This window comes from Galendromus occidentalis, unplaced genomic scaffold (genome assembly GCF_000255335.2).
Source record: "Galendromus occidentalis unplaced genomic scaffold, Mocc_1.1 scf7180000077530, whole genome shotgun sequence".
Lineage (NCBI taxonomy): Eukaryota > Metazoa > Arthropoda > Arachnida > Mesostigmata > Phytoseiidae > Galendromus > Galendromus occidentalis.
In genome coordinates, this window is record NW_003805518.1 from 1,962,236 (window position 1) to 1,981,020 (window position 18,785).

The window sequence follows — 18,785 nt, forward strand, 5'->3', positions numbered from 1 at the left end:
GAACGCAGAAGGGAAGAAGTCCAATGCTTGCGTGATTGACAAGCCTAGACAGAGGTCCGCCAGGTGCTCAGCGTAGAGGCGGCATTCTCTCGACGAAAGTACGTCGTAACGTACTTTATTATTGACCAGCATGAGAAAGTCGATTTCTCTCTGCCGATCCTGAATCCAAGCTTCTGAGACGGCTATCCCGGAAAGCTTCTCATAAGATTCAGTGAATTCATCAACCGACATCCATTTTTTAAGTCCTAGGACTTCGATGATATTCTCCCGAGTCTCCTCGGTGGAATCTCGCGGAGGTCGTAGGGATGCTCGATCCTCATCATCAACCTGGACACCGGGAATAGACTCGAGCCAATCCCTGAGCTCCCCATCGAACTGCAGCCTCGAGTCATATCGCTTCCTGACCCGACTCAGTAATTCAGGGAGGGTCGAATTGGGATGGGTTGAGAGAACGTCGATCACTTTTTCCTGCTCTGTGGGTGTTCGATCTGTCTGAACTTCTTTTGACTGAACGGTCGTCAAGAGGTGTTTGAAGGGGGTTGATTGAAACCAAGTTCCAAGGTCCCGTCCGTGGTAGATGGAACGCCTCGAAAGCTTCTCGAAACGCTCGAGGAAGTCATCTAGAGCGGCTTGGACATCAAGAACTTTATGCGGGTCCAAGTTGGGAAATTTATTCCCAATATCCGCTGGCATGATCGATGCTCTACAGAACTGATCGATGTGCAGATTGGGGATGGTCATTAGCCATTTCTTGAGTTTCCCTCTGTAAAAGGGTCGGAAGCCGTATTGCCTCCGTAGACGTTCCAGCAGGTCACAGAGGGGTAATTTTCCCTCGTGTTCGACGAGCTCAATGACAAGACGATCACGATCGAGGGGGGCAGACCGGTATTCCGTCTTGGGGACGTGTATGCTGCCGTCGCAATGGACAGCGTATCCCAAATTTGTGAGCCAAGTTTTCACTTTCTTGCCGGCAGGAATGGACGGAGGTGTCCGATAGAATTCTTTGTAACATTGGCGGAATTTGTTCGTATCCAATCCCGGTGTTGCATGTAGGAGTTCCAATACTTTCTGCCGATCGTCGGGGACATCTGAAACATTCGAGTGCCGATTGCAGAGAGTGTGCGAAACATGATTGCATCCCTCATTGCATCCTTCATACACAAACAGAATAGATTTACTCTCGCTCTCTCAAATCGAACTCGTTACGATAGGAGCCCACGCTTCTCTTGCGGACCAGCTGTCTCGAAAATCACACTCACACTTAGACGATTCTGTCGAAAGGGTCATGATTTATCAGCAGTCGTATAACCGCAGCCCGGAAGCTTGCGGGCGATCTCGGGCTGGAGTTACAAACTTGTCTTTGCGGACGACTCCGGATAGAACTTGAAGTCAGGCCCAGCGTCGAGAAATATCTGTTCTTCGAGGATGCGAGGGTTTTTATCCCATGCTCTAAGCGCGCACGATGGAGACTTCTGGCTCCGCGCGCGTCGTCTGCCTTACCATGTGTATCTACGAGCACTGCCGCAGCGGAGGCTGGCGCCAACTCGAAATTTTTTCCCTCCCTTCCGGTGGCTCACCGGGCACGGCTCCCAGCTGGCTGACCGAAATTCGGCGCGATAGTTTCGGTTGTGGTGCAGACAGATACCACTGGATGGATCATACAACACGATTATCCCGCCGCCTTATCTCCTACGTCTATCTTGAGTTGGATCAACTTCTTGTTGCTCTGCTCCGGTACGTGCAGCCACCTTCTCCGCTCCGCATTAAATGTAGGTCGAATTTCCTTGATATAGGCCGTGCCCATCGACGGTTGATTGCAGGATATTTCTCCAGATCTGGGCTTCTTCGTTCTTGTTTCCCTCCCCCAACGGGCTCAGTGCCCTATCCTTTCGCCTGAGTAGAGGTTCTCCTTCTCACGCTTCCTTTCTGCACTCTGGAAATTCCACTCACACAATCGAACATCAATCATTTCGAATGACTTCAATGTTGCGGAAGCGGCTTATCCGTCGGTGGAGGAGTAAGCACTTCGAACTTCCGTGTTTGGAGGTTACTTTCGGTATCGATTCTCTCGGGACGCTCTCATTCGACCATCTATGAATTACACTGAAAAGATACTCCTCGCGATTCGCTCCCAATCTTAACAAACCATGGCAAGAGCTTATTAGAGTCCAGGATCGAACCGGGACTCTTTTTCGTGAAGCACTCGTCTCGGACCTTCCAAATATCCGGTCTATTGAGTCTGCGGGGCACGGGCTGAGAACGGGGCGGGTGCCCGCGAGGACCGCGGATAGTAAGGGGGATGCTCGTCGATACGAATGGCTTACTTACAGACATTGAGCATCACGGGAACAGCCAAACAGATCAGATGTATTAGGCGGACTCCTCACACAGCCACACACCTATGATCAAGGAACGCTCGCTACGGAGACGACCATCGCCGGGAACGAGTCGCAACGATGGAAAGCACCTTCGATGGTTCAATGGTTTATTTGGATCAGATAGTTTCATAATATGTACACATCAACCTTTCGATTCAGGCGCGGGTTGGCTCGGCGGATCCAGTGGTTTCACGCTCCCATTTCGAGGAGGCGCCTCCTTGACTCCACGGCATTACGGTTAAGCTCTGTGGTCAAACCCACTTTGATTGCGAGTTCGTCTGACGTGAAGTAACATTCATTGCAATTGAAGACCGAGAGCCTCCTCCATGTGGCAGCGGTCGGAGCATGTCGAACGCATCATCGAAAAAAGCAATCCGTTTTTATTTATATTTTACAATTACAACAACGTTTTTCATGATAATAATGTAGGAATATGAAGAGCTTCGGGAAACGAATGCCTGCCACCAGGTGGAATCAGGGATGTCATCGCTCATGCCCTTGAGGAACATCCTTGCGCTGCCCAATTGCACACGTTTCTGGTATCTGTAGACGGGCTGCGAACTGCGCATATCATATCGCAAGCATATGTGGGTTCTTGGGAAATTGTCCAACATTGGGGGCATCGTTTTCTATCAGAATGTACATCATAGCTTGCTCTTGATGTCGTCGTAGTATTCTTCCGGCAGGAAAAAGTCCAGCTGAGGTTTCGCTCCCGGGACGGCTGCATACACATCGAAATCTCGAACTCCTGCTCCGAAGAATCATTTGTGGTTATTCTCTGCAGAAGGCGCATCAATCTCCCGGGAGGAAGTGATTCGACGGCCCAAGGAAATCCGTGCTGGGATCTCATGCGGCTCACCTTCTTCGCGGAGTACGTCTTCATCGATGCAGAAGTTCCCAGTGAAGGAATTCGGCCGGCAGAGGATGCCGTAGGCGGCATCGGCCATGATCGCCGGGGATCGGGATTGCTCCATCGAGCTTTTCTTGTCCCCTGTCAGCATCTCTGTCGCCGCCGTGGCGATCATGGTTTTCGGCCAAATGGTGTTCACAGCTATGTTATCCGATCGGAACTCCTCAGCCATACCCAGAGCACACATCGACATGCCGAATTTCGTCATCGTATACGCTAGGTTAGGAGCGAACCATCTAGAGCTCATGACCAGTGGGGGTGAGTGGTTTAGGATCTTCCCTCCGAACTTCGACGCACGAAGATGAGGAATGCAGTGCTTCGTCGTGAGGAAGGTCCCTCTCACATTGATTCGATGCATCAGGTCGTATCTGGAACGAATGACGATTTCATGAAAACCCCGTAAACCATGGACATCGTGCGCGATATGTATGTACATGGACAGGTCACGGGATCAGAGGGGATAAATGTGAACTGTAAACTGTAAGCTCACTTTTTCATATCGGTCGATTCCGTCGCGGTGAGAATGATGGCTGATGCGTTATTCACGAGAATGTCGATACCTCCGAAGTGTTTGACAGCGGCATTGATAGCCTTCATGACGCATTGCTCGTCTCGGACGTCCATGACGATTGGAAGACATCGTCCTCCGGCAGCTTTGACTTCTTTCGCGGCTGTGTGGATCGTCCCCTTGAGCTTCGGGCGAGGACAGCCAGTCTTGGCAGCCACAACGATGTTCGCTCCGTCCTGGAGGAGGACAAGAGAGGATCTAGCTAGCTCGAAAGAATGAATGTTCATTTGTGAATCTGCCTGTACTAAGATTCTCGTGGATTCATTATGAGGAATTTCGGCGCGGAGTTCGTCCGGACGTCACGATCATCTCATACTGTAGGGAAAGATCAGGATTCCCTGTTTGGGAAGTGTTAATTCGTGTTTGGCGATGCGCCATCTCGTTTTTGTCGATTTTGACTTCGCCTCCTGTCTCCCGAAATATCCTCCGAATCGATGAGGAAGTTTTGTGCGGATCGCCTTGATCCTCATGCCGTCAGACATCCAGAGAGAAGGGGTGATGATCCCGTCGATTGACGATATGGAGCGTCCCTCATAACGGTTTCATATTTCCGAATACATATACGAATTCCGAGAGAATGCTTGACCGACTGAGAGACTCTGATGCGCTCTATGTTGAAGCTTCCCGGCTTCGATTGAGTCAGTGAGTTTAGGATATCGGATCTTTTCCTCGATTCGGAAACTTCCCATAAGCTAATGACAGCGAGCTCTCCCAATGGGTGGGGTTTGGTGAGAGTCCCCCGTGGAGGGAAACGGCGATCAACTACGACATTCGTGCAATGACAGAAGCGGCCGGACATTTCTAAGAGCGGATAGCTCCAGCTAGAGTCATAGCTCGTCGCTGGATTCCACAGAACATTGGTGGACCAACCTTGGCGCATTTGACGGCGATCTCTTTTCCGATTCCTCGGCTCGCTCCCGTAATGAAGATAGTGCGGCCTTTGAGTTTCCCGGTGTTCTCCATCCCGGCTCGCCGCTGATGATCGGTTCCAAGAGTTTCCTGCGAAAACGAGAGCGAATCGAAGTGAAACTCAGAACTCCTCCTTTTGCACTTATTCCACTCTTGAGCTTTCGAAGCTAATCACGAGCCTCTGGGTCGACTTTGATCGGACCCATCACTGAGCATGTCGGAGTTCGACATCCTGGAAGAGACAAGATTTCGTTCGCTTGCGCTCTCTTTCAGCGTCTCAAATCGCTGACTTCAGAAAACATCTCCTCTTTGACACCGAATTCCCAATGGCATGGGGCGATACCAGCCGAAGACACACTAACGACAGCTTCTGAGGCCCCAATCTGAAGTGACCGGGAGCCCCACCCCCGGCGAGGGAAAGGACTGACGAGGAAGGCGACTGAGAGCAACAGAGAGACGGCTGACACCGAGAATGGCCCGAAGAGACACCCTCGGCCTTGGCCGGGACGGACGAACCTTTCTCAATTGCACAGAACCTCGCGAGTTGACGGGTGCGTTCGCAGACCGAGTTTCTTTGGGACGGTTCACGCGAGGTAAGAGTCGACACGCTCTCGCCACCCATTTACGCCGGAGCCAAGCGGCCCCTCTCCGGCGGGTCGACGTCCAGTGACGGAAAGCGCCATGATGCTCCGTACGGTTCGCACGCGATGATCGGAACAGCTGACTCTCGTAAAAGCGATCACTGAGCGGTAAAGCCACAAAGCCGAAGCGCTCCATTCTTCTTCGCGTCCGTCGTCGCTCAAGATCGACCGCTCTTCTGACTGCGTTTTCTCTGAAGTTCTTCGTCGGAGGAACTTTATCCATAAGCTGGCCATATGGCCGGCAAGATTGGGACATGAAAGCGCAGAAGTGCGCCGAACCAAGACAAAAACTGGAGCATTCCATGGAAGAATGACTCCACTCAGGTTTTGGTTTGCGGAAACCCCGAAGTTCCTGTCCCGCGATGAACTCCTGCAGATGCGGTTCATACCGGAAATACCATTTGAGATGTCCGCCATAATTCAGCAGAGACTCTGGAATTCCGAGGTCTTAGCGTTGCCCGATTGCTCCCGGGTACGTGAGGACATCGGCGAGGGCGAGCGGGTGGTGTATCCGAGATTCTTTTCCTCCGGAAGAATTCCCTCAAGTTTCCCGTCAAATCCCAGGAGGGAGCCTCGTCCCCGTACTACGGCCCGAGTATGTGTCGGTAGGTTTCTCCCATGATGATTCTCATCTTAATTCGAGGATCACGGAGACGACGCAGACGCCCGAGGACTTCCCGCACTCGAGAGACGACGGTGTCTCCCATTTCCAGCGGCACGAAATTCGCTGCACCCCGCACGCACCTCATTCTCAGGACGGGCTGGGAATAAGTACCTGATTTCGATCATGCTTCTTGTCGCGCTTATTGAGGCTCCCCTCTTCTGCTGCTTGGTGAACGGGGATCGCTCGCGCAGTGCGCTTCTGTAGCAACGTGGCGTAAATCCCCGATCTCGAACCGGTCTCGGCTGCCGATCTCGGAGGTCCCTGAGGACGGTGAGAATGATTCATAATACGATCATCTGGGGAATGTATTCGACATATGCTGTGATAATATCCACCTGCCATATCGCGTCAGAACCTTTGACTATATTGGAAGGGCTCGTTCAATAAAGGAGCGTAAAATATCCTTTGTCGGCCGGAGCCACCGACTATGACTCTCGGAACGACATTTCAAAGCGTACAAAACACGGGGGTTCCGCGCTCGAAATAAATCGGGAACTGCCACTCTGGATGTTCATGAGTCTCACACGATCGAAGGCAAGACCGTCCTCATGTTCCTTTTTCCGCTTGGCATGTTCTTACGCGTTGATCCCTACTGAACCGAACATCGAGCAACTCGTTCGACTCGTCGCTTCTGCGTTGCGAGATTTTGAGATGTTTTTTTCCAGAAATTATTCCCGAATTCTCCCACGGGATTCCTCCACTTTTTCCACCCGGGAAGCGCCGCGCAGTGATTTGATGAGGACAGCGCGAGATTCATGCTTCGTCTCCCCGGAACTGGAGATCGCTCTTGACGACATTCAAGCAGGTTCGAGCGAGGACGGTGAGACGGTAACCCGCATGAGATATTTTCAGTACCCAGGACTCTTGCCGCAGGGCTCTCTTTGGTACGGAGATATCCACTCGATCCCGAAAACCCGGCGTCTTTTACGATTGAGAATTTCGTCAGCTCGGATGCCGAGCGCCGCACAGTGGAGCGCTCATCGATGTTTGAACCTGAGAGGGGGAGCGCACTACATTGAATATCACTCTGGAACTGAATCCGGGACTGGTCGTTCAGGTCGTTCCCGCGCTAGATACCCGTCCCTATCAGAGGATGAGTTTGATGGTCCCCAAGACGCGCAGAGACTTGGAGGCCGCGGTGCTTACTCGTTCAGGAGTCGGAATTCTTCGACGTTTGACGAAGGCGTGCCCCATCGACTCGTCCCATTTGGATGATGAGGATTTGGAGAACTCTGTTCTTCACCAATTCTGCAACCCCCGAGTAGGTGTGACAATAATTATTTATATGCGAAGTGACAATGAGTCGTCGCAGTCTCGGACCTCAACCCCGCCTCGACGGCTGTGAGCAAGCAAGGGCCCCGCGAGGCACAGCATCCGATTGAGACTATCGCGTCAGCTCCGCGAAATTACTGCCGCGCTGGATTGTCAAGATGATTCACTGCGAGAAAGTCGAATATTTAGGTGGTTTTGGAAGCTGGTGCAATCAGAACGTTGTGAGGATCTCAGAGTCCTTGGTCACTACGGATTCCAGCTCGAAGACTTATCCCCATTCATTTCCCATCGAGCTCTCGACATAACGGCGTTTCTTCCAATTAGCGAAACACTCCGACTCATCTGCGTCTTATCATCTCGCGTCTCAGGGATGGAGAGCTCCTCCGAAAATCGCAGAGATTGCATCACCAGAGTATCGGGGTCATCGGGGTCGATTACTTAGCGAACAGGTACTAAGGGAATGCCTGGACTCGGATCACTGTTTTGAGTCTGTGATGGAACGTTGTGGATTATCATGAAGAAATTCTCGAGATTTGGGAAGTCGGGGAAATCTTCGTTCGTTCGCGCGAGCTTTTTCGTTCTGTTGCATTGATTTCCAATGAGCGGGAAGGTTATTGGAGAAACACAAGATACGAAGCCAGTCTACCATGTCCACCGATCCCTTGTCGTATTCGCAGTCCATCTGTGTCCCGGAGTGAATCTACAAATCCAGTAGCTCGGGGAACAATTCAAATTGCGCCTTGCGCCTCTCCTTCCGCGACTGCCGGGCCTTGATGCTGAGGGCGGAATCGCGTTGAACGGAAGCGTGAAGGTTCGAATCCCAACTGACGATGACGGTTCATTCCCAGCGGCTCGAAACAGATGAGTCTTAAGCCCAGCTCCACGGAAGTCGAGGTGTCTCATCATTCGAGGATTCGGGGAACGCAATGTGAGTGGGCTGATTCACTGGGAACCCTTTCTCGAATCGTCAGGGCGTCTCAGGCCAAAATCAGATCCGTGGTAGCAGAGCCGTGGTACCAACCCCATGCACGAAGTGGACTCTCCGTAGAACACCGTATGGAATTGAAATTAGGGAGAGAGGCGGAAATCAAGGGAAATAGCGCTGATGAATCGGAAGCCCACCGGTTCGATCATTATCGGCATCTTCCCCCAAGGTGTATTGGCTCCTTCGCCCCTTCTTCTGACATAGGTCTTGATCGGACAGAGAAAACCTCCTGGAAACAGTCGATATACGTCGTTCGACGCAGCTTCGGGCGTCTGTGGGTGTTCTACTTGAAGAGAAAGGTGACGGTAATGCGTATTATCGATCATCGATCACCAGACATAACTCGATAAGGGAATCTGATGTCGTCGGAAACGATTTCTTCGGTCGAGATATGACCGCTCCGTGCGCATCGTTGGACGAATTGACTCGATTTCAGGACATTGAGATATCCTGCGGATACCATGCACACGCGGAGCAAGACGGGGGAAGAGAGATGAGAAAAATCCTCGGATAATTATCGCTCCAATCATGTGGAGAAAACCCGGATCCTCCCTCGTGTGGGAATAACTGGAGTTTCCTAATCCGAGGAGAGAAGATGGAATCTCCGACTCTACGCACGTGAGTTCCCAACGAAGAGCTAGGAGTAAAATCATACTGCTTGCCTCCATCGAGCATCGCTAATTCCGCTGCGCATCCTCCCGTCGGGCCTATACGTGAAGAGTGCTGGCTCGTTCCGGAACTGCCAGTCACTCGAAGGGCTCTAGCCGGAACTTGACTGATTGACGCTTCTTGGAATTCTGAGTTCAACTCCTGACGGGAATCGGACCATTGGGATCTCGATGACCTCAGATTCCTCCTTCTCACCGGTCAGGCTCTGATGCGGGCCCAGAAACCATGGTGCTGTGAGGAGTTCCCACGATTGTTGCAACTCCGTTATCCATGAGCGGAAAGCCTAGAATTGTTCTAAAGCCTAATCAGATTTTGGGATCACTCATTTCTAAGCCCGGTTGGAGTGGCTCTTCAGTGCTCAAGAATGAGCCCCTCGGAGAAGTAGGCGAATGACCGTCGGTCTCGGGGGATGCACAGCGCTGAGGGAGGTCCCTCGCGGTTTTTCCAATTTTTTGCAAAGGAGAGCCGGAACGATATTGCAATCCGTAGGGCGAAGATTCAACCCTGATTCAAACGTTCCCGCGCCGATCCATATCGATGCGCCGCGCTTTAGATCTTGGCTCTGTCGTCGCTGGCAACGCGGCTCTCGCTGATAGTTGATCAGATGTTCCGCCGCAGGTCCGCCCTGAGTGGTCTCGATGTCTGCGTGATTGAGATAGCCGCGGCTGACGCGGGATCGAAATTAGGCCCGTCGGTTAGAGGCCTGAAGGCCCGCATCGCTCGTCGAAATGCCGCCTCCCGCCGTCGGGACAGCGGGGCCGACCAACGCGTCGAGCCCCGCAGCGGTGGTGTTAACAACAACAGCGGGCGTAGGTGGTTCGACTGGCGTAAACACAGCTCCTCCGTTGGTTGGAGGTTCGACATTAGCTGCTCACGGAAACCCACAAACACCCACAACGACTCAACTGACGACAGCGGCCGGGCAAAATGCCAGCGCGCGTAAAAAAACATCGTTCCAGATCACGTCGGTGAAAGTGCATGACGGAGTGCACGACAGGGATGAGACAGATGTCTCAGGCGGCCTTGTGTCTGATGTGGAACACGGACCTCATAACGGAGACGCAATTACGCCTCACGATCATAAGGTACGTAATCGTAGGTCCTCCCATGGAGCGTGATCGTCGAGTCGGTCCGTGTTTGTCGTGTGCCCACTGTCTTCGAACGAGTGTTTTCATCGCTAGACGACGAGGGTCAGTCAATGAGGAGCCGCATGCGTGCTGTGGAACTGCCTGTCTGCTTCGCATTAACGAGGTCTGAGTACCGAGAGGGTGATCGCAAGACTCTTTCGAATATCAGCCGTCCTGGAACGCGTGTGCCCTCCCGTCGTCATGTCTGAATTCATTGACATCTCTGGATTTCACGAATAATTTCTCTCTTCTGTGACTGGGCTGTATTTGTCACTTTTTCGGGTGAGGGTGGCTGTCGAACATCCGTAGTGGTTGATTTCGCCGCTCGGGACTGCCTGCTTTATAATGACGACTGACGAATGAATAGCTGCGAAGTCGTGCTCCCTTCTGTCGAAGTTCGCTTGCCCATGGCTCGCTAGCTGTCGTGTCTGGGTTGTGATTTCGTCTATGGTGACGCCTTGTGGCTGCGACGCCACTACTATTCGAGAGCTGCCCGCCGCCGCCGCCACCGCCAGTTCGGCGCCGAGATACAGCAGACTGTAGTCAGTCTGTAGTCAGTCGGTCGTTTGGTCTCTGATTAATCAGGTGGTCAGTCTGATGGCAATTAGATTCATCAATTGGTCATTCATCGATGAAGCTTCCCGAAATCTGATCGATGCACTCGTTCTCTCTCCGAGAGCTTTATCGAGCGAGATTTTTTATAGAGCCAACTCAAAGAAAACCGAAAACGTCATTGTCCATACGGATCTGCTCGAAGACGGGGTTTGAACTGGCTTCGTGGCATTAATTCCCCAGCTTGTCCCCGATCCATGGCTCTCGACGACTTAGGACCTGACAGAGAGCATCAACAGGACGAGAGGGACAATGTTGGCATGGCGATTTCCATCACGAGCACCACCAGCAGCCATATCGTTCCCGCAGACCTGGAAGCCCGCATCGGACGCGGGTGTCCTTATTATTCCGCTTTGCGATCTCAGTAGACGGACAATGTCCAATGCACGGCTAAGCTCGCTGTCGGCGTCAAAGAGGCAGGACTTCGATTCTATGGAATTCCACGATGGTCCTGATTTATTTTGAGGACAAATTCCGGGATCCAGGCAGGAGATCTTCTGCTCGACGGAATGATTTTCGGGCGAGAAGAGCATAATAATTTACATACCGCCGCCGCTTACGCACTCGCTGTCTAAACAAAGCGAGCAAAGCTCGGGATGACAAACTGTGATGATATTTAAGCCGCTGGTTCAGGAACGATAAGTGAAGGCTCACTCGATCGCTTTTCATATCTCATCGACTTCCCGGGAGGAATACGTAATTTTAGAGCGGTGGCTCGCTTAATAGACAGCCAAGCGTCGGGGGCCAGATCATGTATGTTGTCTTAGGCGGTCATACAAGTTGGGAATGACTTCCAGGGAGGCCCCGTAAAGAAGCATTCGATAACTGATCCCCAAGTCGTAGCTGAACAGTGGAGTAGACGGTTCAAGGTTGTGAAGATACCCTTCACTGAACCTTTCAAACGAGGGAGATGGACTTGTCAAGACTTCTTCGACCCCCCAGAACCGAAACAAGAAGACAAACCAGTTCAAAACCAAGTAAGTTCATGAATTTCCATTTCACGACAATTCAATCATTGTATCAGGAAAACCGTCGGTCGAATAATCGAATTCAGACATGCGTCCTGTAGCATCCAGTCGTACGTCTTCTATTCGTATTAATCATCCCGAAGTTGACGAGTCTCTTTTTTCTCAGGCTAACACGAGTCCTGGGGAAGGTGAAGCATCTCTATCGGAATCCGCGGGTGTGGCAGATGCTCAGGTAAAATTTCATCTTTTTCGCTTAAACTTGCGGCGTTCGTCCAAGCCTCAAGCTCAAGTCTGTACCCGGTGATTTCCAACTGTGGAACTGAAAACTCGATCCTGATATTCGTCGTTTCATTGTAGGCGAAAGATGGGACAGGGGGAGTGCCCGGTTCGGGAGCCACACCAGAAGAGTCGCAGCCTAGTCATAGTGTTGGAGGGTCGATTCTCACTCCAGCGCCTACGCAAACACCAGCTCCCACACCCCAAGGCCAGGAGCCCAACTCCACGGCAGATGGGTGAGTTCCTCTTTAGATCCCAGAAAAGAGAGTCACCCGAGAGGATTTCTCGCGGACCTGGTCCCACAGCTGATCATCCTTCATGAGAGCTGGGAGACTTCCTCGACATGAGGAATCCTGGGTCTCGTGCTGGCGTCACTGGCGTCGCCGGCTTCGCCTTCCCGCCCTCTCGGATCGAATCGGGTTTAGATATTCCCGTAACTTCCATTCTTGGAGTCGGCACAGGGAATTTGACGGGATAGTTTCTGCGCGGTATTACGGCGTCAAGATCTTGGTCCCATTCAGGAAATTCGTCTCCGTAGAGCGATCGAAGATATCCGGGTGGATCGACGAGCGAGGAGGCCGATATGAAACAATAATGTTATGATTAGAGATCTCCACAAAGCAAGGCGCTTCGTTCAGCGATAGCCCCCATTTGAGAATGCTTTTTTTGCTGGAAATTCTCAATGTGCGTTCTGTGTCGGAGTGATATATGATCGAGTGGAGCACAAATTGTTTCCATCGACTAAGATGCATAGAACATTGCCGCTGGCGTTCGAGCAAACGGTGACTGACTTAAGATGACTCATCCAAGGCCACACAATCCGTAGTGTTCCCCAATGTTTCACTGCCGCCGTGTTCTGCTCGCCGCTTCCTTCGGCGCAGAATTCTCTCATCCTGGAAATTCAGATCCGAGAGTGATTCTTCGAACCTCGTGTTCTCGGCGGGGACGATATATGTACATGCTATCATCGAGCGTCTCGCCTACTTTTCCTTTCCGCTGCGAATTCGCTACTGATTTTCAATTTGCTACTGCGAATTCGCTAAGGTGCTATGACAATTCGCTGACTCGACCCGAGGAAATATATGACAGCTGTCCGTGGACCCTACTACGGTTCAGCCCACATCGAGGTTCTCATCCCTGATGAGCGATGGATCGCCAGAAAGTTTGCAGGGGTGGATCTCGATACGTTCGTTGAGTCGTGGAGGGACGATGCACCGAGGCGATCTTCACGGACATCTACGCTTTTGGGGACGTAGCTAATTCCATGGACGGTTCTAGCGGATGCGGATTACGTAATTTTCGAAAGATAAACTTCAATTTGGGAGTTTTCCAAGAACGCACTTCATCTCCGGCCCGAGGAACGGGGTAATTCCAGGTACCCGGAATGCTGTGCGGCGGAAAGTAATCCCTTCCGGAATAGCCGAGAATTTTTTTTTAACGTCTGAACTTCGAGGAGCGGTCCGCGCCACTTTCTATCGGCCAGTGTATTGCTCAGGCTATCGATTGGCGACGATCGACTTTGAATAATCCCCAGAAAGACCGTCGATGGTTCGAGTCCGCTTCGAAATCGGAATGAGGCGCAGTGTGATCTGTGGATGTTCCCCTGCAGAGTTTAGCGTAGTTAATAGAAGATTACAGTTGTGGTCCATTCAGAACGACAGCACATGTTGATGACGACGGTGATTTTGGCAGTGAATCGAACTAGTATCGAGATCGTGTATCATCTCTACGCGGAAACGAGACCGACCTCGCGGAGGCTCGCGGGATCCGTTCTCCCTCAGTCTGGCGTTTGCTTCCCCTGATCGCCATCAGGAGGTCGATCGTCTCTGCGGTGTCTATCGATTTGCCCGTTTTTTCCAAGACGAGCGCGACCGGAGTCTTCATCAATGAGCGAATTACGTGCAATCGCGCACTCCCTACCGTAGCATCTAACAACTCCGGTGTCCTCTCCAAAACACTCTCTCGTCGACGCAAGTGAGCTGCCGTTGGCACCCAGACAGAGAAAGGTGCGATCCTGTGCCTGTTACTGTGTGCTGGCGTCCATGTCCCCGTACCGACTGGAAGAAACGCGTTGAAACGGAGTATGGTGCGCTGTATTTCGAAGAGCTACAGTCATGGTTCCTCGTTCCACTGCAAATCATGCAGGTATGACAAGGGATCGATGTCCGGGCATATCCGAGCGCAAAACTGGAATCTGCCTGCATGCAGCGGAAACTCTCCCGTCGAGATTTTCTCGCGCGGGGTGCTGGTCGCCTTGAGGTGTTTCTCAGCTTGGAACGCCGGTAGATGCTAGCTAGTGTAGTTGCGCCGGTGGATCCGTTGGATCGCGTAAGCGCTTCAGCCAACCGATGCGTTGATAAAAGTTAATCTGTAGCGACCAAGGTTGATCATGCCAACCTCGTCGTTATGATGATGCCCGTAATGAATTATTGGAAGCTTTTCCTGTTTTTCTAGTCTGTCCCTTCCTGTGAGACCGCTCTGCGAATGGGCGCGCTTGTCGGGTGCTGCAATGTACCTGTCCAGCAGCGCGAATGTCTTCAAATTTCTCTCTCCGAGGCGGATCTGTCGAGAATTCCGCGAGACTCTCGAGATTTTCGCTCATCTTCGCCTCGCGGAATTATCGGAAGATGCGAAAATCTGGAATAGCAGCTCCGATCGACTCTTATCAATCAATCACTTCCGCTCCAACTCTATTCTCGATTTCGTGAAATGTACGCTGCCTTTTGAGAGGCTCTACGAGTGTCTCGAACGAAATGAATTACTCCTGACGGGGAATAACGGGCTCGAATTCACGGTGCACAGGTGTTCGGCTAGGATTGGTCGGCCGGTGGCTCGAATTCTGTGCAGCCCGAAAATTAAAGACCCCGAAGCTGCCCGGATCGGGAAACTGTCAGCATTTCACCTCCAGCTCCGCCCGAACATTTCTTACGTCAAGGTTATTCGCGGCGGGATTCTCCAACGGCCGTATTTATGATTTCCGAGACTGTTCCAAGTGGAACATATGTATATCGATTCTTCAGCCGTGCGCTCTGGCTCTCCAATGTCCCACCAGCTGTCTTGGAGCGGATACCATCGGCTTCTACGGGCTCGATTGCGAATGATCTCATGGTCCACTGATAAGAAACTTCTCGCCGTAGTTTCCATTGATGGATGGCTGGCTGATCTTGAGAAGGTGTCGAAGCCATTCACGGCGATGAATTTAGGAATTCAGTCACTTCCTCTCCACCGGGATTCTCTTGCAGCGCTTCGCGCTCCGACATAATCAACTTTCTATAGTAGTAGATCACAGCTGCTCACTTGATCGTTGGCAGGTTACGAATTCTGTCTCCACCGAAAATTGTTATTGAGCTTTCGGGGCCGACGGGGACTCCATTCACTCCCCGACTGAATCGCTCCCGGAGTTCCCCTCATCTGGAAAAAGATTTCGCGCCTCAACATCCCAAACAGAGGAAGGTCTCAGCGCCCCTGCCAGATACAGTCAGGTCTCTCTTCATTTCTTCGAAGTACTCAGGCTCTTGGGCTAGCTTCCGTTCTCCTTCGCCTTTCTTCCGTCTATCTTGAGAAGCTGATGCATCTCGATGGGGCACTTTATCTCTCTCCCTCGCTTGTTCAGTCTGAGGAGGACTCTCACGATCGCTGTATCTGGCGTCGTCTGGAGGCCCTTGCCGCAACTCTATCCGAGGGGCTGAAATCAGAGCCTGGAGAAGTACGAAAAAGCTGCGCATTCGAATATGGCTTGGACGGTTCAGCACGAAATCGAAGTCAAGGGTGCTGCGGACCGTGTGCGGGTCGAATAATAATCGATGAGCTTCCGTATTTTGTCCTCTGTCTTTTTGGGCACCGTGAGATGGAGCTTGGGAACCGTGGACCGGCTATGGGAATAACTCGCGATACCTCCACTCCCCAGCGATCAAGAACCAATCACTAACGCCCTGGAAACCCCTAATTAAATGCATAAAATTTCGGAAAGCGTCGCGCTCGTTCGGAAACCTCCATTGTTTCTTGATTTTATTCGCCGTTCCGTTCGGTGTGCTCAACGATCCTTTTTTCCGATCCCCAGCAACTATTCGGCATGCGGAGCAGGAGGAATCGACAACAAAATCGAACAGGCAATGGACCTGGTCAAAAGTCATCTCATGTTCGCCGTTCGAGAAGAGGTAAGCCCTTTCCAGTGAACGGACTCGATTCCGTGAATTATTATTCCTCTCTCGCGGGACAAAATCCGCTCCATGGGGTAAAGTTCGGCTGATGGGCGCTTCTGAAGCTTTTCGATCTCCGATTACAGGTGGACGTCTTGCGGGAAAAGATCACGGAGTTGAATGAGAAGAATGAGCAGTTGTTGCAAGAGAATCAGCTTTTGAAATCGCTGCTGACGCCGGAGCTCGCGCAAAGATTCTCAGCCATGCAGCACCGGACAGCTCAACGGCCTGCGCAAGCAGCCCCGAACTCTCTGCCGTCGTCGCAGAGTACGCCTAGAACGGCGCCGTCGTTGGCCGCCTTCGGGGTACCGGGACGGCCTGCTACCCCAGTCGGGACTTTACCTTCTGGGTCGGGAACGAGCGGTCCCGTCCCACCGACAACGATAGCCACTATGGTGGGAACGCCGGTCGGAGGTCCGGCAAAAACAACGAATCCTCCGGGGGCGGCCGCTGCAACGTCCGGAATGACGAACGCCTCGTCACCGAGTGCGCTGCATCCAGCAACGAGCTTACCGGCGACTTTAGCGAGTGCGGCGGCGCCCAGTCATCAGGGTACTCCTTCGAAAGAAGCGACACCACCCGCCGGCAGCACGATAAAGCAGTAGCGACTGGCCAAGCTAGGATGTTCAAATGCTCCTGTTGCTACACTCCTTCTTCGGACTCTAGTTTCCCCTGACCGGCCAAATGTTTGAGCGACCGAACGACCGACCCCTGAAGACCAACCGACCGTCTGACCGATCGATTGATGGATCGACCGAACACGAATTGAGCCACCGACCGAGCGTAACACCGTGAGAAAATCGGTGGGCTCTGCGGGGGAAATTTCGTAAATAAAATCGAGAGGGATTGCCTGAAAAAGTTCAGCCGAAGGGACGAACGTCAAAATACGGCTTGGTGGGGCACATCTTCGCGGTGGGCATCTTATGCATTCGAATCCGTTCTCTTATCGATCGATCGGTCGGTCGGTCGACGGATAGGTGAGAGGGACTTTCGTCGATATCGGTCGGTGCTCGCACTTGCAGACCGGTCTCGGGGGCTGGTCCCGTATCCTTCTGCACCAAGAGTGGCGGGCCCTATGGTGCGCTTGTGAGAGCTTTATAGAGGACGCAGACAGACGAAATTGAGATACAGAAGAGAAGATATTGGTTTTTTGTAGACTGGGTACGATGATGATCATAACTTCGCTGTGTGGTGGCGCGTGAAAGTGGAGGATGAATGCGATTAGCGAGAAAGCGACTGTAGGAACATGAGATGAATGGAGGAAAGCGGGATTTGAAGCGGACAGACTTCTTTACGGTGGCCACAGTAATCGCGAGGACGAGACGTGAGAGGGGGAAAATGGTGGGGGCCGAAAAGGAATTTAACGTGAGAAAGAGGAAGCGAGCAATGATGTTCGTACAGGATGAGTCGCGTTGTTGACGATGATGATGATAATTGAGGTGGAAATACGACAGGGATTTCGCCGAACTTATCTTCTACGATTGCGGCGGAAGCTATGATAGGAATGGAGACGATCACGACGACGACTAAGCGAATTGATTATTGAAATGAACACATGAGAGAGAGGCGATTTAGAGGAATAAGGATAAGAAAATGGACCGTCGAACAGATGAACGGATAAATTGGAGAGGATCAAATTACGAGCTGCTGAAGATAAATCCGCACTCGTAGAGCTCTCCAAACGATCTTTAATCCAACCGCAGAATGTTAAGCCTTTCACCCTTGAAACAACGGTTATTGTAAATATATAGATCGATGCTACTGAGAAGCTACTCGTCTCCTTTCCTTTCATTCAAATTCTCGGGAACCTCGAGATGTGGCGTCGTGGGTCGGTCTTTTTTCTCGAATTCAAGGGGTTGAGGATAGAGAGTTGAGAAGATTTCCGCCCCACAACGCATTTGGTCAGCTTCGAGAGAAAATGTTCCAAGGGAGGCGAATATGGCCTCCCCACCTCCCTATCCTTTTTCTGTTTCATTGTTCACGTTTCCAGCAGGACCGGTCGAATACGTCGCTTCTGAAACCTTTGACCAAAGACTTCAGCTTCTTCTTCACCGAAGTTCTCCCTTCAATTCGAGTTTTATCCCGAGTTCCGTCCGTTTTTTTCTCGTCCGAAGTTTTGCAGCCGACGGCTCATTCGAATGCTCGCTGACGCAGCCGACCTACCGGTAGGCTGCGAGCATCGAGGGGAGACGGGGGTGCCGACCGGAGCCCCGATGCCCGGCGAACGGGACCGGGAAGGTTTATATTCAAGACTCTCAATCGACCATTGCGGAGGATGCGAATTTCCTCTGACCAACCCAACTGGAGCACATAGCGGAGTTCAACGTCCTCAAGCTTCACCTGAGATATTCCTTCCACGGAACCCGTCTACGAGGGCTAATAATGTATACGGGCGAACTATCGCCGAAAACAGGTGCAGGCGGCAGGTATGGCACCTTTTCGCATGGGAAGCTTCCTCCTTATCGATGGCTCGCGTTCGATACGTTCTCAAGAGACGAATCGCGCATTGGTGGACTTCAGGCTCGAGGATCTCGAGCCGCGCGGGTTAACCGGGAGAGGGGGGGAATCACTAACCGGGCTCGCTGACTGCGCAACCTATGATTGAGA

General features: G+C 52.0%; 2 protein-coding genes across 2 annotated transcripts; one reads left to right on the top strand and one right to left on the bottom strand.

The window, feature by feature from the left end:
• Positions 1-3,022: 3,022 nt before the first annotated feature.
• Positions 3,023-4,819, bottom strand: LOC100898382 (hydroxysteroid dehydrogenase-like protein 2). The gene is made up of 4 exons (XM_003748421.1): positions 4,727-4,819; positions 3,779-4,032; positions 3,238-3,656; positions 3,023-3,126 (listed from the first exon to the last, which is right to left on the bottom strand). The coding sequence occupies exons 1-4, from the start codon at positions 4,817-4,819 to the stop codon at positions 3,023-3,025; spliced, it is 870 nt and encodes a 289-aa protein (XP_003748469.1).
• Positions 4,820-5,716: 897 nt separating this feature from the next.
• Positions 5,717-16,783, top strand: bun (TSC22 domain family member bunched). The gene is made up of 7 exons (XM_003748422.1): positions 5,717-5,878; positions 9,956-10,081; positions 11,533-11,712; positions 11,870-11,935; positions 12,061-12,215; positions 16,040-16,136; positions 16,265-16,783. The coding sequence occupies exons 1-7, from the start codon at positions 5,717-5,719 to the stop codon at positions 16,781-16,783; spliced, it is 1,305 nt and encodes a 434-aa protein (XP_003748470.1).
• The last annotated feature ends 2,002 nt before the right edge of the window (positions 16,784-18,785 follow it).